General features: G+C 45.0%; 1 protein-coding gene and 1 pseudogene across 2 annotated transcripts in view; one reads left to right on the forward strand and one right to left on the reverse strand.

The window, feature by feature from the left end:
* LOC105806229 overlaps positions 1–1,027 on the forward strand; it is a 3,578-nt pseudogene extending 2,551 nt beyond the window's left edge.
* AK4 (adenylate kinase 4) overlaps positions 1–13,171 on the reverse strand; it is a 73,119-nt gene extending 59,948 nt beyond the window's left edge. Inside the window, exons 1-2 of one of the 2 annotated variants that reach the window (XM_012639479.1) lie at positions 13,055–13,171; positions 12,194–12,467 (exon numbers count right to left, since the gene is read on the reverse strand). In XM_012639479.1, coding sequence (XP_012494933.1) covers positions 12,194–12,338 — 145 coding nt within the window. In that variant the 5' untranslated portion in view covers positions 12,339–12,467; positions 13,055–13,171. Of the gene's footprint in view, positions 1–12,193; positions 12,579–13,054 lie in introns of those variants that run through there. The other variant, XM_012639478.1, reaches the window with a different exon arrangement.
* Positions 13,172–13,489: the final 318 nt, after the last annotated feature.

Raw genomic sequence — 13,489 nt, forward strand, 5'->3', positions numbered from 1 at the left:
GTCTCTACTAAAAATAGAAAGAAATTATCTGGACAACTAAAAATATATGTATAGAAAAAATTAGCCAGGCATGGTGGCGCATGCCTGTAGTCCCAGCTACTCAGCTACTCGGGAGGCTGAGGCAGTAGGATCGTTTGAGCCCGGGAGTTTGAGGTTGCTGTCAGCTAGGCTGAAGCCACCGCACTCTAGCCCGGGCAACAGAGTGAGACTCTGTATCAAAAAAAAAAAAAACTTATATATGAATGTTCATCAACTAATAAACAAAACGTGGTACAGCCACACAATAGATTATCTGGCAATATAAAGGAATGAAGTACTGATACATACATACTACAACATAGATAAACCTTGAAAACATGCTAAGTAAGAGAAGCCAGACATAAAGTCACATTTACTTCTTGCCGAACGCTGCTGACATAGTGTTCAGGTGCTTCGTGGAGGTTGGCTGAGTGGCCTATGTCTCCTCTGGGCCTCATGCAGGAAAGCTGGTCGGGACTGTAGATGTTACGGATCAGAACAGGGCTTTGGTTGATGGACCTTGCGCTCAGGGAAGAAGATAAGCCATGCCTTTCAAAGGCATGCAGCTCACTGACTTCATCCTCAGGTTCCCACACAGTGCCCGCCAGAAATACCTGTCCGACAAGCCTGGCAGAAGGGAGATATAAATGCAAAATGGGCAGCCACGAGATGGGCCAAGAAGACTGAAGCCAGAGAAAGGATAGCTGACAGATGTTGATCATTTTAAAGTCATGAAGGTAAAGAAAATGAGGAACAGAATAATCAAGAATGAAGTTAAGACTCTTTAAAAGACTGAAAAGCTTCTCCCAAAAAATCACCTGCTAAGGGTGCTGCTGCTAAAGTTCCAGTAAAAAAGATGACTACTGCAGGCAAGAAGGCTCCAGCCCAGAAGGTTCCTGCCCAGAGACCCACAGGCCAGAAGGCAACGCCTCTTCCAAAAGCTCAGAAGGGTGAAAAAGCTCTAGCCCAGAAAGCACCTGTTCGAAAGGCATGTGGCGAGAAAGCATAAGAGGCCATTATAAAAGTAATAAAGGTTCTTTTTGACAAAAATATTTAAAATAAAAATAAAGTCACATTGATACGAAATACCCAGAATGGGCAAATCCGTATAAACACAACTAGAGTAGTGATTGACAGAGGCTGGAGGGGAAAGGGAAATGGGAAGTGACTGCTAACAGATACAGGGTTCCGTACGGAGTAATGAAAATGTTCTGAAATCAGATAGTAGTGATGGTTTTACAACTCTATAAAATATACTAAACCACTGATTTGTACACTTTTAAAGGATAAATGATGTTGTATGCAAATTATATCTTAGTAAAGCTGTTATATATATAAAAAAATAAAAATACCAACCAAAACCCCAAAGGATTCCCATTCAGTTACAATGAAGCCCAAACTCCTGGCCATGCCTCAAGATCCCATCTTTCCAGCTTCCTCTTCAACCATCTCCTTCTCACTTAATAGTGCTCCAGAGACACCGGCCTCCTCTCTTCGCCACTTATTGAAAGCTCACTCCTACATCAGGGTCTTTCCACATGCTTTTTCCTCTGCCCCCAAACCTTCACATCGCTAGCTCCTACCCTCATTCAGAGCTCAGCTTAAATATCACCTCCTGGCCAGGCATGGTGGCTCACGCCTGTAATCCTAGCACTCTGGGAGGCCAAGGTGGGAGGATTGCTCAAGGTCAGGAGTTCAAGATCAGCCTGAGCAAGAGCAAGACTCCGTCTCTACTAAAAATAGAAAGAAATTAGCTGGACAACTAAAAATATATAGAAAAAATTAGCCGGGCATGGTGGCACACAGCTGTAGTCCCAGCTACTCGGGAGGCTGAGGCAGAAGGATTGCTTGAGCCCAGGAGTGTGAGGTTGCTGTGAGCTAGGCTGACGCCACGGCACTCCAGCCCAGGCAACAAAGTGAGACTCTGTCTCAAAAAAAAAATATCACCTCCTCAGAGAGGCCTCCAACGTTACAATCTCAAGAAGTCTTCCCTGTCACTCTCCATCACTGTGCTATCTTATTTTCTTCACAGTACTTACAGAAGATGTCAGGTACAAGGCTTGAAGTATACAAGGTGTTTTATTTTTCCCTTGTTTATATCGTACATCTCCCCTCCTCCCACAATAGGGTATCAAAACATGTATTAAACTGAATTGTCATTAATAAATTTACTATTCACATGGCAAGAGACTATAACTGAAGTTATGAAATAAAACATCTTACAGGGGGAGGATAATGAATAACAAATTAGAGGTACAAATGGGTGTGAGAGGATTTCAGAGAAGAAAATGACCTGTAGCGGCAACAGCTGTGGAAAAGCTATGTGGAAGTGAGGAGAGTGGAAACAGACTTTGAGAAATTAACGTAAGTGTGAGAGGAATTACAGGCAAAATGAACATCGGAACAGTGCACCTTGTCTATGACCTCTACGCTCACCCACACGCGTGCACACCACCACCCCTCATGGGAACGTACTGTGGACCTTAGAACTCGAACCCTAGACTGTAAGGGCCTCAAAGACAGAGAACAAGCTTTCCTTTTTCATGCCTCCCCATACTAATGCAGGGACATTTGTCAAATGAATAATAAAATAACACTAAGTTCAGGCATTATTCCAGAACTGTTGCCATTAGGATGAAAAGCAATTTATACCTACTCAAAACAGAAATGGTTTCTATTTTAGACCTTTTGGTCCTTTTGGGGGGGGGGAGGGAATCGGTGTTTCCTTTTTTAGATTTTTTTTTTTTTTAATGTTTTAGGGACAGAACAACAAAAAGCACATACTTCTAGCCCACCCTTAAAGAGCCTTCTGAACCTCAACGTACTTGTGGAGAGATTCGCTGACATCCACCATGCTATGGTCTGAATGTGTCCCCCAAAATTCACATGTTCAAACTAAATTGCTACTGTGACAACAGTAGGAGGTGGGGTCCTTAAGAGCTGATTAGGTCATGAAGCCTCCTCCTTTGTGAATGGGATTAAGTCCCTTATAAAAGAGGCTTCATGCAGAGCTTGGCCCATCCTTTCTGCCACGTGAGGGTGCAGAGTTGAAGGCTTCATCTTGGAAGCAGAGACCAGCCCTCGCCAGACAACAAACCTGCCAGAGCCTTGCTCTTGGCCTTCCCAGCCTCCAGAACTGTAAGAAATAAATTTCTGTTATTTATAAATTACCCAGTCTCAGGTATTTTATTATAGCAGCACAAACAGACTAAGACATGCTAACTCCATATGGCATTCACAAGACTTGAGCATTTCACTAGTTTCTGGAGCACCAGGATGGTAGCATGACATAATGGGAAGTTTAATCCTAGCTATGGAGTCCCAGGTTTGAATGCTAGTTTCTCTTTAATTAGCTTTTTGACCTAAGGCAAGTTACTTGACTTTTCTGAGGCTATTTATTTGTAAATGATAACAACTGCTGTGTAGATCTGTGTGCAGATCAGAAAAAATATGCATACATGAGCCAGTCCAGGACCTGGCAGATGCTTCACCCACTGCAGATGTTGGTTAGGACCAAGTCACAAGAGTTACAAAGTGTCAGGGTCATAGGTTACTGCTGCCCAGAAAGAAGGTGCTGACTGAAGATCAGAAAATAGTTGATTTTTAGCTTCTTGGAAATTTGATGAGCAGGAATGACTTTGCATTATTTCAAAATTATCTGGCTAAGTAAGGGATACTTGCTGCTAGACCTGTTGTTTAACTAGAACAAGAATTCTTAGAACTTGGAGGTGAAACTGTTAAAATATAACATCAGCCATCTAAATTGAACTTCATGAAGCTATACAAATGAGACTTTTTGTACCATGTCTTAAAGGTCAACCTGAGAACTAAACATCAAGTGAAGAGGGGAAAATATACACAGTAACCCAAAAGCCTCTACTCCCTACTCATGCTTAAAAAATTTTTTTATTAAAGTTTACTAAAGGAAAATACACAGTTGAGATATCTGATCCATTGTCCATTGTCAAAGTACATTGTTTAAAATCTTACAAGGAAAACAAAATTTCCAAGTCCTTAAATCTTTTCACAACATAGACCAATATACGGATTGCCGAAGAGCAGACTAGCATAATATGATACCATTTAGCAATTTATTTGGTAGATTTTAAAGGGTACAAGTAGGCCAGGTGCAGTGGCTCACGCCTGTAATTCTAGCACTCTGGGAGGCCGAGGCAGGAGGAATGATTGAGTTCAGGAGTTCAAGACCCGCCTAAGCAAGAGCGAGACCCATCTCTACTAAAAATAGAAAAATTAGCAAGGTGTTGTGGTGCGCACCTGTAGTCCCCTACGGGGGAAGCTGAGGTAAGAGGATTACTTGAGTCCAGGAGTTGGAGGCTGCAGTGAACTAAGAGGATGCCACTGCACTCTACCCAGGGTGACAGAGTGAGACTCTGCCTCAAAAAAATAAAATAAAAATAAATAAAGGGTACAGGTAATTCAATATGTTATTCATAATGGGTGAATTTATACCTAATAGTTTGAAACCCAATTTACTAGTTTCGTGATTGTTTGCTATCCCTTGAGTTCAGGAAGTTTGAAGCAGCAGTTTAAAAGCTTCATGAACTATTATGCCATTATATTTATGTGTAACATAAAGGAAAGCACAAGTAATAGGAGCCAAAACAGGTGACATGGAGCATGCATGATAACCCTTTCCTATGACGGTACAATTAGAGATGAAAGCAGATTAAAATGATAATATATAAGGTATGACCAAGCCATAAAAAAGCAAGGACCTCTTGTGGACCACAAACTCCAGAAGAGGCATTCCAGGTATGCTGTGACAATGACCACCTCATCTCTTCACCTGGGCGCTGCACTCACTTGTCAAAACTCAGCTCAGGAATCACCTCCTCTAAAAAAGCCTTCCCAAATCCCACCTCCTCCTAAATGCTGGGTAATCTGCCTCCTCCCTGTACAGGCACATCTTCCAGCCTCAATTACTTTATTTTCTACTTATTAGCCTGCCTCCTTCTCCAAAAAAAAAACTCCCTCCTTTAGAGAACAGACCTTGTTTCACCTCTTTGCATCCCACAAGCCAACACTGCCTGGCACTCAAACATTTGTTGAAAGACGTATTTACCAGGACATTCAGTGCAGCGTGTTTTGTATACCAAAGGACTGTAAATAACCTAAATTCCCATCAACAGGGTACTGCTTAAATTGTAGGTTTTCAAAGTATGGACGGAGGGCCCCTGAGGATCCATGAGACCTTTTTAGGGGTCCATGAATTCCCCCTTTCACTACTACATACCTGTATTCTCCAAATACTTTAACCAAAACAACACAGCACCAAAGACTGAATGAAGAACCAGATATGAGAATGAAGCTTTCTTCTTTTAAGCCAGAGATTTGCAAATATGCAAAACACTACTATTCTCATTAGATTTTGTTTTAGAAAATTGCTATTTTTCATAGAAATATGGTAACATAAAATGGATGGATTTATTATTGTTATTTTTGATTAATATTTTTAAATTTCTCAGTTTTAGTTTCTCTTAATTTAGTATCTAAAATTCATATAAACAAAGGCTCTTTGGGGTTCTCGATATTTTTTAAATGTGTTAAAAGGTCCTGAGACTGAAATATTAGAGAAAGGCTGGCTAAAGAAACTATGGTACATGGGTACAAGAAAAGAGAATGTGGCCAAATTTTTAAAAGAATGAAGCAGATTGATATGTGCTGATAGAAACCAATGTCTAAGCTATAATGCCAAGTTAAAAAAAAATAAGTGCAAAAGAATAAATTTGTTCTTTTTTTTAAGAGGCATTACCGTATGCTGTAGATGTATGTATAAACTCTCTGGATGAACACCCAAAAAATGTTAAAAGCAAGTGCCCCTGCAGAGATAAACTACGGAGCCAGGGGTCAGAGAAAGGAGGGAAATCTTCTACTCTATTCCTGGTGTACTATTTGAAAATGTCAGCATATATTACTTTTGTGAAAAATAAAAAATGGAATAAATTATATTGGAAAAGTGAAATAGTACATGGGCATTAAACTTGCATTAAAGAAGAGCATTTAATGGCATTGGAAAATGTTAAATAACACATTGTTAAGTAAATCAAGCAATTTTCAAAATAGTAATGCTATAATACTATAATACAATACAGTAATAATATAATTCAAAGACTGTGTATTCCTGAAAAACAATCTGGAAGGATATACTGTATATAAAAGTATTAGCAGTGATTTTTTCCTTCCAGTTAGTGGATTACAAGTGATTGTCTTCAGCTTTCTACACTTTTGATAACTTACACATATTATTTCTATAATCAGAAAAACAAAGAAAGAATTTATTTATGTATCAATGTATATCTATCTATATTTACATAAAATATTTATTGAGTCAAAAAGTACAGAATAAAGTAGCACCCGTAAGCTACCAAGAACTTAACTGGGTGTCTGTAAGTTAAGTTTAAAACTCTCTTCTTCCTCTATGGTTTTCTTTGTTTTTTGTTTTTTTCTTAGACAGGGTCTCCCTCTGTCACAATGGGTAGAGCACAGTGGCATCATCAAAGCTCACTGCAACCTCAAACTCCCAGGTTCAAGCAATGCTCCTACCTCAGCCTCCCAGAGTGCGAAGACTGTAGCTGGGACTACAGGCGTGGGCCATCACACCCAGCTAATTTTTTTTATTTTGGGTAGAAACAGGGTTTCCGCTCTTGCTCAAGCTGGTCTCTAACTCCTGAGCTTAAGCAATCCTCCCACCTTGGCCTCCCAGAGTGCTAGGATTACAGGCATGAGCCACCGCGCCCAGCCTAAAAATTATTTTGGCTCAATAGTTTTATTCCTAGAAACCTATCCAAGGAAAGTATATTTGTCCAATGTTATGCATACAGTGACGTTCACAAGAGCTTTCTAAGCAGCAAATAATGCAAATAAACCAAATGTTCCCCACAAGATCGGTGAGACACACTCTAGTTCAACTCTATGGCACATCTACCCAGGCAGGCACTCAAGGCCGAAATCCTAGGACTGGTTGTATACATCTTTCTCTCCATCACCTGTCACAACCAATTCATTATGTCCATTCAGCTCTGCCTTTACACATATCTCAAAGCCCTTCATTTCTCTCCTCCTTTGCACCACCACCCAGTTCAAGCCAAAGTCCACTCTATTCATCCATACTGCTCTCTCCCTCTTGCTCATCTGGAGTCACTCCTCCACAAAGCATGCAAAAGGTCACCTTTCAGAAGGCTAATCCATGCATGTCACTGTCCTACTTAAAACCCTTCCATGGCTTGCCAGTGCCCTTACGATAAAATCCAAACCTACCAGGATCCTCACGGCTCTACCTGATCTGGCACCTGCTCTTCTCTCTAACCTACTTCTGCAGCCCTTCGGCTCACTAGGCTCCTAACATACTGCCTTTTCTCTCTGTTCCTCAAACATGCTGTTTGTTCTCACCTTAGGGCCTTTGCCTTACTGTTTCTTCTGTCTGAAACACTCTGCTCTTAGATCATAGCATGTTCATTTACTATGGTTTTGAATGGAGGATATGTTCACCTCCCAGGGAGGCCCTCCTTAATCACACAACCTAGGACAGCCACCTTGTCCCAGGTCGCTAACTCATCACCATTTCATTTCCTTCATAATACGCACTTCTCATGCTGTCCTGTTTATCCCATACATGCTTACCTTCTGTCTCCTCAATCCCCTCACCTCCCTGTGGACTCTCCCCTCTATAGACAAAAGAATATTTGAGTATGTACTCAAAAATATCTGCTGAATGAATGGAATATTTATACAGACATTTAAAATATTTTTGAAAAAACTTTAAGAACACAGGGAGACTCTCACAATACATATCTTAGCAGGAAGAAGAAAAGTTATCAAATACTGTAACACTAAGTTTGTTGGGGATGGTGGCAAATATACAGAAAAGAAAAAAATAACTTCTGTTAGCACTTTAAAGTGTCAGAGTGGTATTAAGGGTAATTTTTACTTGCTTCTTCAGTGTCTTCTACCATTTCACATTTTCTAAATTTTCTACAAAGCATGACTTTGATCAGTAAAAGCTACTTTTAAAAAATGATCACACTGGTAGAAATGTGCAAAGATTCACATATGCATGTAGCTAAGACAGACTTACTGTCATGGGATGCCTTATTTAGGGCACACATGTGCTCTTCAAATATGTGTAAAAACCCTCAAAGAAACAAACACAAGCAAGCAGATGTGGAGTGGACCTTTGGACTGGAGAGAGGCCTCAAAACCAGTTAGACCCTTGCTTGACCTGTGCTACATCCTGAATCTCACCAAGCCAGGGGAAAAAATGGAATACAGCATACTCTAGAAATTCTGTAATAAGCACAAGACCCTGTATGATGTACAAAAAAGGTTAACTCTTACAGTGAGCTATTAATCTTGCAACGGTGCTCTAGCCAAGGCAGAGGAAGGTGCTGCCTCAAAAAAAAAAAAAAAAGAAAAAGAAAAAGTTAACTCCTGAAAGTTGTTTTAGATACATTGTTGAGCCCTGGCTCTCACGTCTCTCTGATACAATTTCTTTATCCTTCAATTCTTAGAGGTTCCCCCACCCCTTACATAAGAAAAGATACACATTTATACTTAATGAGCAACAACAACAACAAAAAACCCTAGCCCTCTGAACTAGGCCATCTTTTCAGAGAGAAGAGGCTCAGCCCATCAACTACTTTGAAATGCTAGTCCCATCTGTAAACCCCAGCAAAAGCTGCAGTTAATATTAAGAGCAGAAACAGGTTTGTTCTTGAACATATTTTCTCTCAATCAAGTCCAAGATGCTTCCAGATGGAGATTTGCCAGTTTTCCTGCACTGAAAGATGATAGATCCAGTATAAAATAATGTGCTTTTTAAAAAATATCATTATTTGTCCAATCCTTAAAACAAGATTCTCATATCCTTCCGATATGAGCTAACAAAACAATCTACTGCTAAATATCAGTGTTTTTAATAGGACTCACTCTCACTCTGAGTGCCAGCCCTGTGTGTGTATGTACTCATACATACGTGTGCATGCACATACACAGAGAAGAAAGCTAATATTCCTTATGACAGAGTATAGGACCCAGATCCTGGCAATCTAACATAACTCTCTATTTACTCATGCACTGTGCTAAAGAAAATCTGAGTCAAAGATCTGGGGGTGTGTCTTCAAATAAGGTAATTGATAAGCCTCAGCCCGGACCGCTCCAGGCAGTCTAGGAAGGGCCAACGGTGACAGCTATCATGAAGCTAATCTCAGATCTATACTAAGTACAAACTTTTACCATAAAGCTAACTAAAAATTATGGACTCTATGCCTGTAGGTTGTCTGATTTCTGTGGGAAAATATAGACCGAATTTGTGACCCATGCCCTTCAACACAAACTTGGTGAACTCCTTTCATGCATTAGCTACTTTGCCAGATCCCTGTCCTTTAAGCTTGAGAGTGGGAATGAGAACATGGTACAGGTGGAAGGGACAAGGGGCACAAGATAATCTTGAACAATGCTACTGCTCCCAGTACCTAAAACACTGACAACATGGCAGATACTTAGCAGAGATCTACTGTATGAATTAGACAGGCATTATACCTGCATTTTACCCTGCATTACAATTTTATGTGACAGTAGCAACATAATCAACAAGATATGCGCAGAGGAAAGAGATGAATCCTGCCAGAGCAGGTGAGAGAAGACTTCCCAAAAGCAATGACATCAGAGTGTCCCTTTCCTGAGGAGTAGCTTTTCACCAGGCACTGCCTGCAGGAGGAAGGCCATATAGATAAAGAGTATGCCCAAATCCAGGCTGGAGCAGATGGCCTGAACCACTTTCCAATGCAAATTCCTACACGGTTCTATTTCCTGGGCTTTGTTGTGCTGCATCATCTCCTTCAAACTTTCAACTATAAAAAGGTATATACAGAGAGGGTGGTTGTGCTCCTCTAGCAGAAAATTAGCTAAAAGCAAACAGCAGGTAACAGAAAAATGAAGACTGTGGAATGTTTTATTTACCAGGCAGTGAGCCTGTAAGATTCTTAGACTTTCTGAGAGAGAAAAATAACCCAATAACAACCCTTAAGTCCACTAGAAACACATCACTTAAAAAAAAAAAATTGATGCCCTTTATTTTTCTTCTTCTTTCCCCATGAACGGTTTTAAAATTGGTTCTTGCAAAAACTACTTGATTCACAACAGAAAAGGAAAATATAAATATTTCCGTCACTTCTTACTCTATGGTGAAACAGTACGGAGGAAATAAATGAAGGCATTTTAAAGATAGCGGAAACTAAAATTCAGAACAAAGGTTTTTTGTTTGTTTGGTTTAGTTTTTTTGAGACAGGGTCTCACTCTGCCTCAGCCTCCAGAGGAGCTGTGACTACAGGCACGCCCAGCTAACTTTTCTATTTTTTGTAAAGACCAGGTCTCACTATGTTGCTCAGGCTGGTCTCGAACTCCTGGCCTGGAGGGATCCTCCCGTCTTGGCCTCCCAAAGTGCTGGGATTACAGGCGTGAGCTATCACACCCAACCAGAGAAAAGTTAAAAAGAAAAAAATGAGAACAAGGGAAAATGGCAAGTGGAAAGTTTTCAGAACTCCTAAGAAAGTGCAGAAGTAAGCTATTTCCCATCACATCCTCTTTAAAAATGGAAAGGACCACTAGTCCAGTGCTAGAAGGAAACAAATCACCAAGTCAGGTATAGGGAATTATGGGATGGGCTCCAACCCACCCTAGCCACATCTTCCCTCAACGTCTCCATCTCCCTACCGCGAAGCCGCCCAACCTAAACACAAAACCCTTAGGTTGAGAGCCAGCTTTCTCTCTTGGGCTACTCCCCCCTCAAACTGCATTCCAAACACAGCATTCCAAGAATAAAATGCATTTGAATGTAGTATTCAAATCAAAATAGGCCCACTTGAGGTAACAATACCCACAAGTGAAAATTCAAGTGCAATCCGGTACACAGAACTCTCTCCCTTCCAAGACATGGGGGTGGGGGAAAGTGTTTGGGTAAATGCTTGCTTTTACAACCTGCTTAAGAGGTAATGAATAAAACTCTGCCTTAGAGATACTTTAACTCCTTGCTCTCAAGCTTTCCTTTTGTTTTAAAGTACAATTCTCCATTCACCTCTTCAAACTAACCTGTGCTTCAGAAATGTAGATCCTTGGATAATTAGCCCGTGATGGGCAATAACCAACCTGGACACAGCCAAGACCCGTTTGCAATACAAGTTCTCGCAAAGGAGGTGCTAATTCCGAGCACCTGCATCCCAGAAGGGTTATGCGCCTCGCGCAGCATCACCGCTACCTCTCGCCTTTTAACGCCAATTCGATTGACTGCTGCGAACGTGGAGTGGGAGGAGAAGGGGAAAGGGACGAACTGAACACTGTCAGACTAAGAGATCAGGCGATGTATATTCCCAAGTTCACCACGCCAGGAAAGGGAGGCTTTTCTAGCCAAGGGAGGCAGCTCAAGAAGCCATTTCCAGGAAGGCTGGATTCAAAATGTAATTTATCAGAGTCTTCTATTAGTCTCCTAAATGCCAGGCCCCGGCTTGGGGTGGAGGGGGAGTTGGTGGGGAGAGTTTACCTTAGAAGGCGACAGCGAACAGACAGGCCTTTCAAAGCCACGCAGGGCTCACTCTGCCCAGAGGCCCGAGGCTGCGCGGAGGGGCTGGAGAGACGCGCGGCTGCGAGCCCCGCAGCGCCACAGGTTCCCCGGCGCGCAGCCCGGCCGGACTCCCACAGGTGGGCGGCGCTCCGCCTCGGGGGCCCGAGCCAGAGGGGGCGCGCGGCTCTCTAGGGACTCGGGGTAGTGGGCCGGGGACCAAGGGGCTGGGGGCCGGCTTTGCCTTAAGGAGGTAGCGTGAGAGGGAAGCTCGGGGTTTTTCGCTGCATGGTTCTCGCTCCGTCAGCCGGTGACTGCGGGCTTTTCCCCAAGGCAGGAGGAGCCGGGTGGAAAGAGGAGCCGCAGGCGCCTCCCACCCTCCTCCTGGCGAACCTCAGCCTTCTCCCCGGGCGCGGTTAAGCCGCGCGGCCGCGGGCCGCCGACTGCATGCGCCCCGGCACGTACGAGCCTGCACGACCGCACGCGGGCGGGGGAAGGGCGCCGCGGATTGAGGAACCCGGCCCCTCTTGGGCCCTTTCGCTCCCCGGCCTAACCCGATCCCGCTGCGGCTCACCCCCGCCCCTCGCCCCCGCAGCCCCTCACCGGTGTTGGCCTTGATGTTCTCGCGCAAGAAGTGGCCGCTGGAGAGATGCTGGAGGCCAAAGTTCTGGGCGATCCTCTGGCACACGGTGCCCTTGCCCGAGCCGGGCGGCCCGAGGATGACCGCGCGCAGGAGTTTGGAAGCCATTGCCTTCGCGAGGAGGGGGGCGGCCAAACGGGCAGCCCAGACAGCGGCCCCGGAGGGAGCCCCGGAAACTTTGTTTCTTGGCCCCTATCTCTGGCACCCTCAGCTCGCGCTGGGACTCGCCGGCCGCCCCTACAGGGGGAAGGAGAGACTTTTGAGACAACCCCTCCCCTCAGCCCTGCACTGGGACCGACTCAAAGGCGGAGTAAGGCGCCACGCTACACCTCCCCGCCTTCCTCCGCCCTCTCGCCCCCACGCAGAGATTCTGGAGAGGGCCAGCGCCCCCGCCCTGCGTGGTCGGCCTCCAGGGAGGTCAGAGGTCGGCCTGGCCATTCCCACCTCGGTCTTTTCCTGTCTCGCTCCTCACGCCGCGTTCCAAGAAGGGGGCCGGGCGGCCGGGCATCCCCAAGCCAGTCTCTGCCGAGCCAGGGAAGCTGGGATAAAGGGGTGACTCGAAGCGCGCCCCCGCCGTCCCACGCACTAGGCAGCCTAGGGGCTGAGCCCCTGTCTGGTCCCGGCACGTGGGCAACGTGTAGTCCGCGTCTCGGCCCCTCCCCGGCGGCTGTCACATCCCCCGGGGGCTCAGCGGCCGCAGCCTCCCGCTTGCACTCGGCGGGGCCCACCTCCGCCCGGGGTTGCGGATGCGCTCCCCAGCTGTGGGGCGCGCGAGGAGCCCGAGCCCGGCGCCTCTCCACCAAAGCAATCAAATAAACACACACCTCAGCTGGAGGCAGCGCTCCGAGAGGCTTCCAGCCCGGATCCCGCAGGGCGGCGCCGCCTCCGCCCGCCCAGCCTCCGAGCCCCGGCCGGACGCGCGGGACTCGCTCCTTACGTAAGCCGGGAGACAGACTCCGCGCGAGCCGCCGGCCGGCGCCCCCTCCCCTTCCCACCCGCCTTCCGGGCCCACGTGCTCCCCGCGACCCAGTGGGGGCTGCGGGGGCGAGGGGAGGTGGAGACGACGCGCGGGAGAGAAACCCCTTTTTTGCGGTCGCCTAGGGACTCAGCCCACTGGGAAGGAGAAGGAAAAATACAACTTGTTGAGCGCCTACTATGTGTCAAGTTCACAGCTAGGTGATTTCATTATGCAACAGCCTTTCCAGATAGGGCATTTACAGATGAGGAAAGGAGGCTTGGAGTGTGACCATTCATTCATT

This window comes from Propithecus coquereli, unplaced genomic scaffold (genome assembly GCF_000956105.1).
Source record: "Propithecus coquereli isolate 6110/MARCELLA unplaced genomic scaffold, Pcoq_1.0 Scaffold14, whole genome shotgun sequence".
Lineage (NCBI taxonomy): Eukaryota > Metazoa > Chordata > Mammalia > Primates > Indriidae > Propithecus > Propithecus coquereli.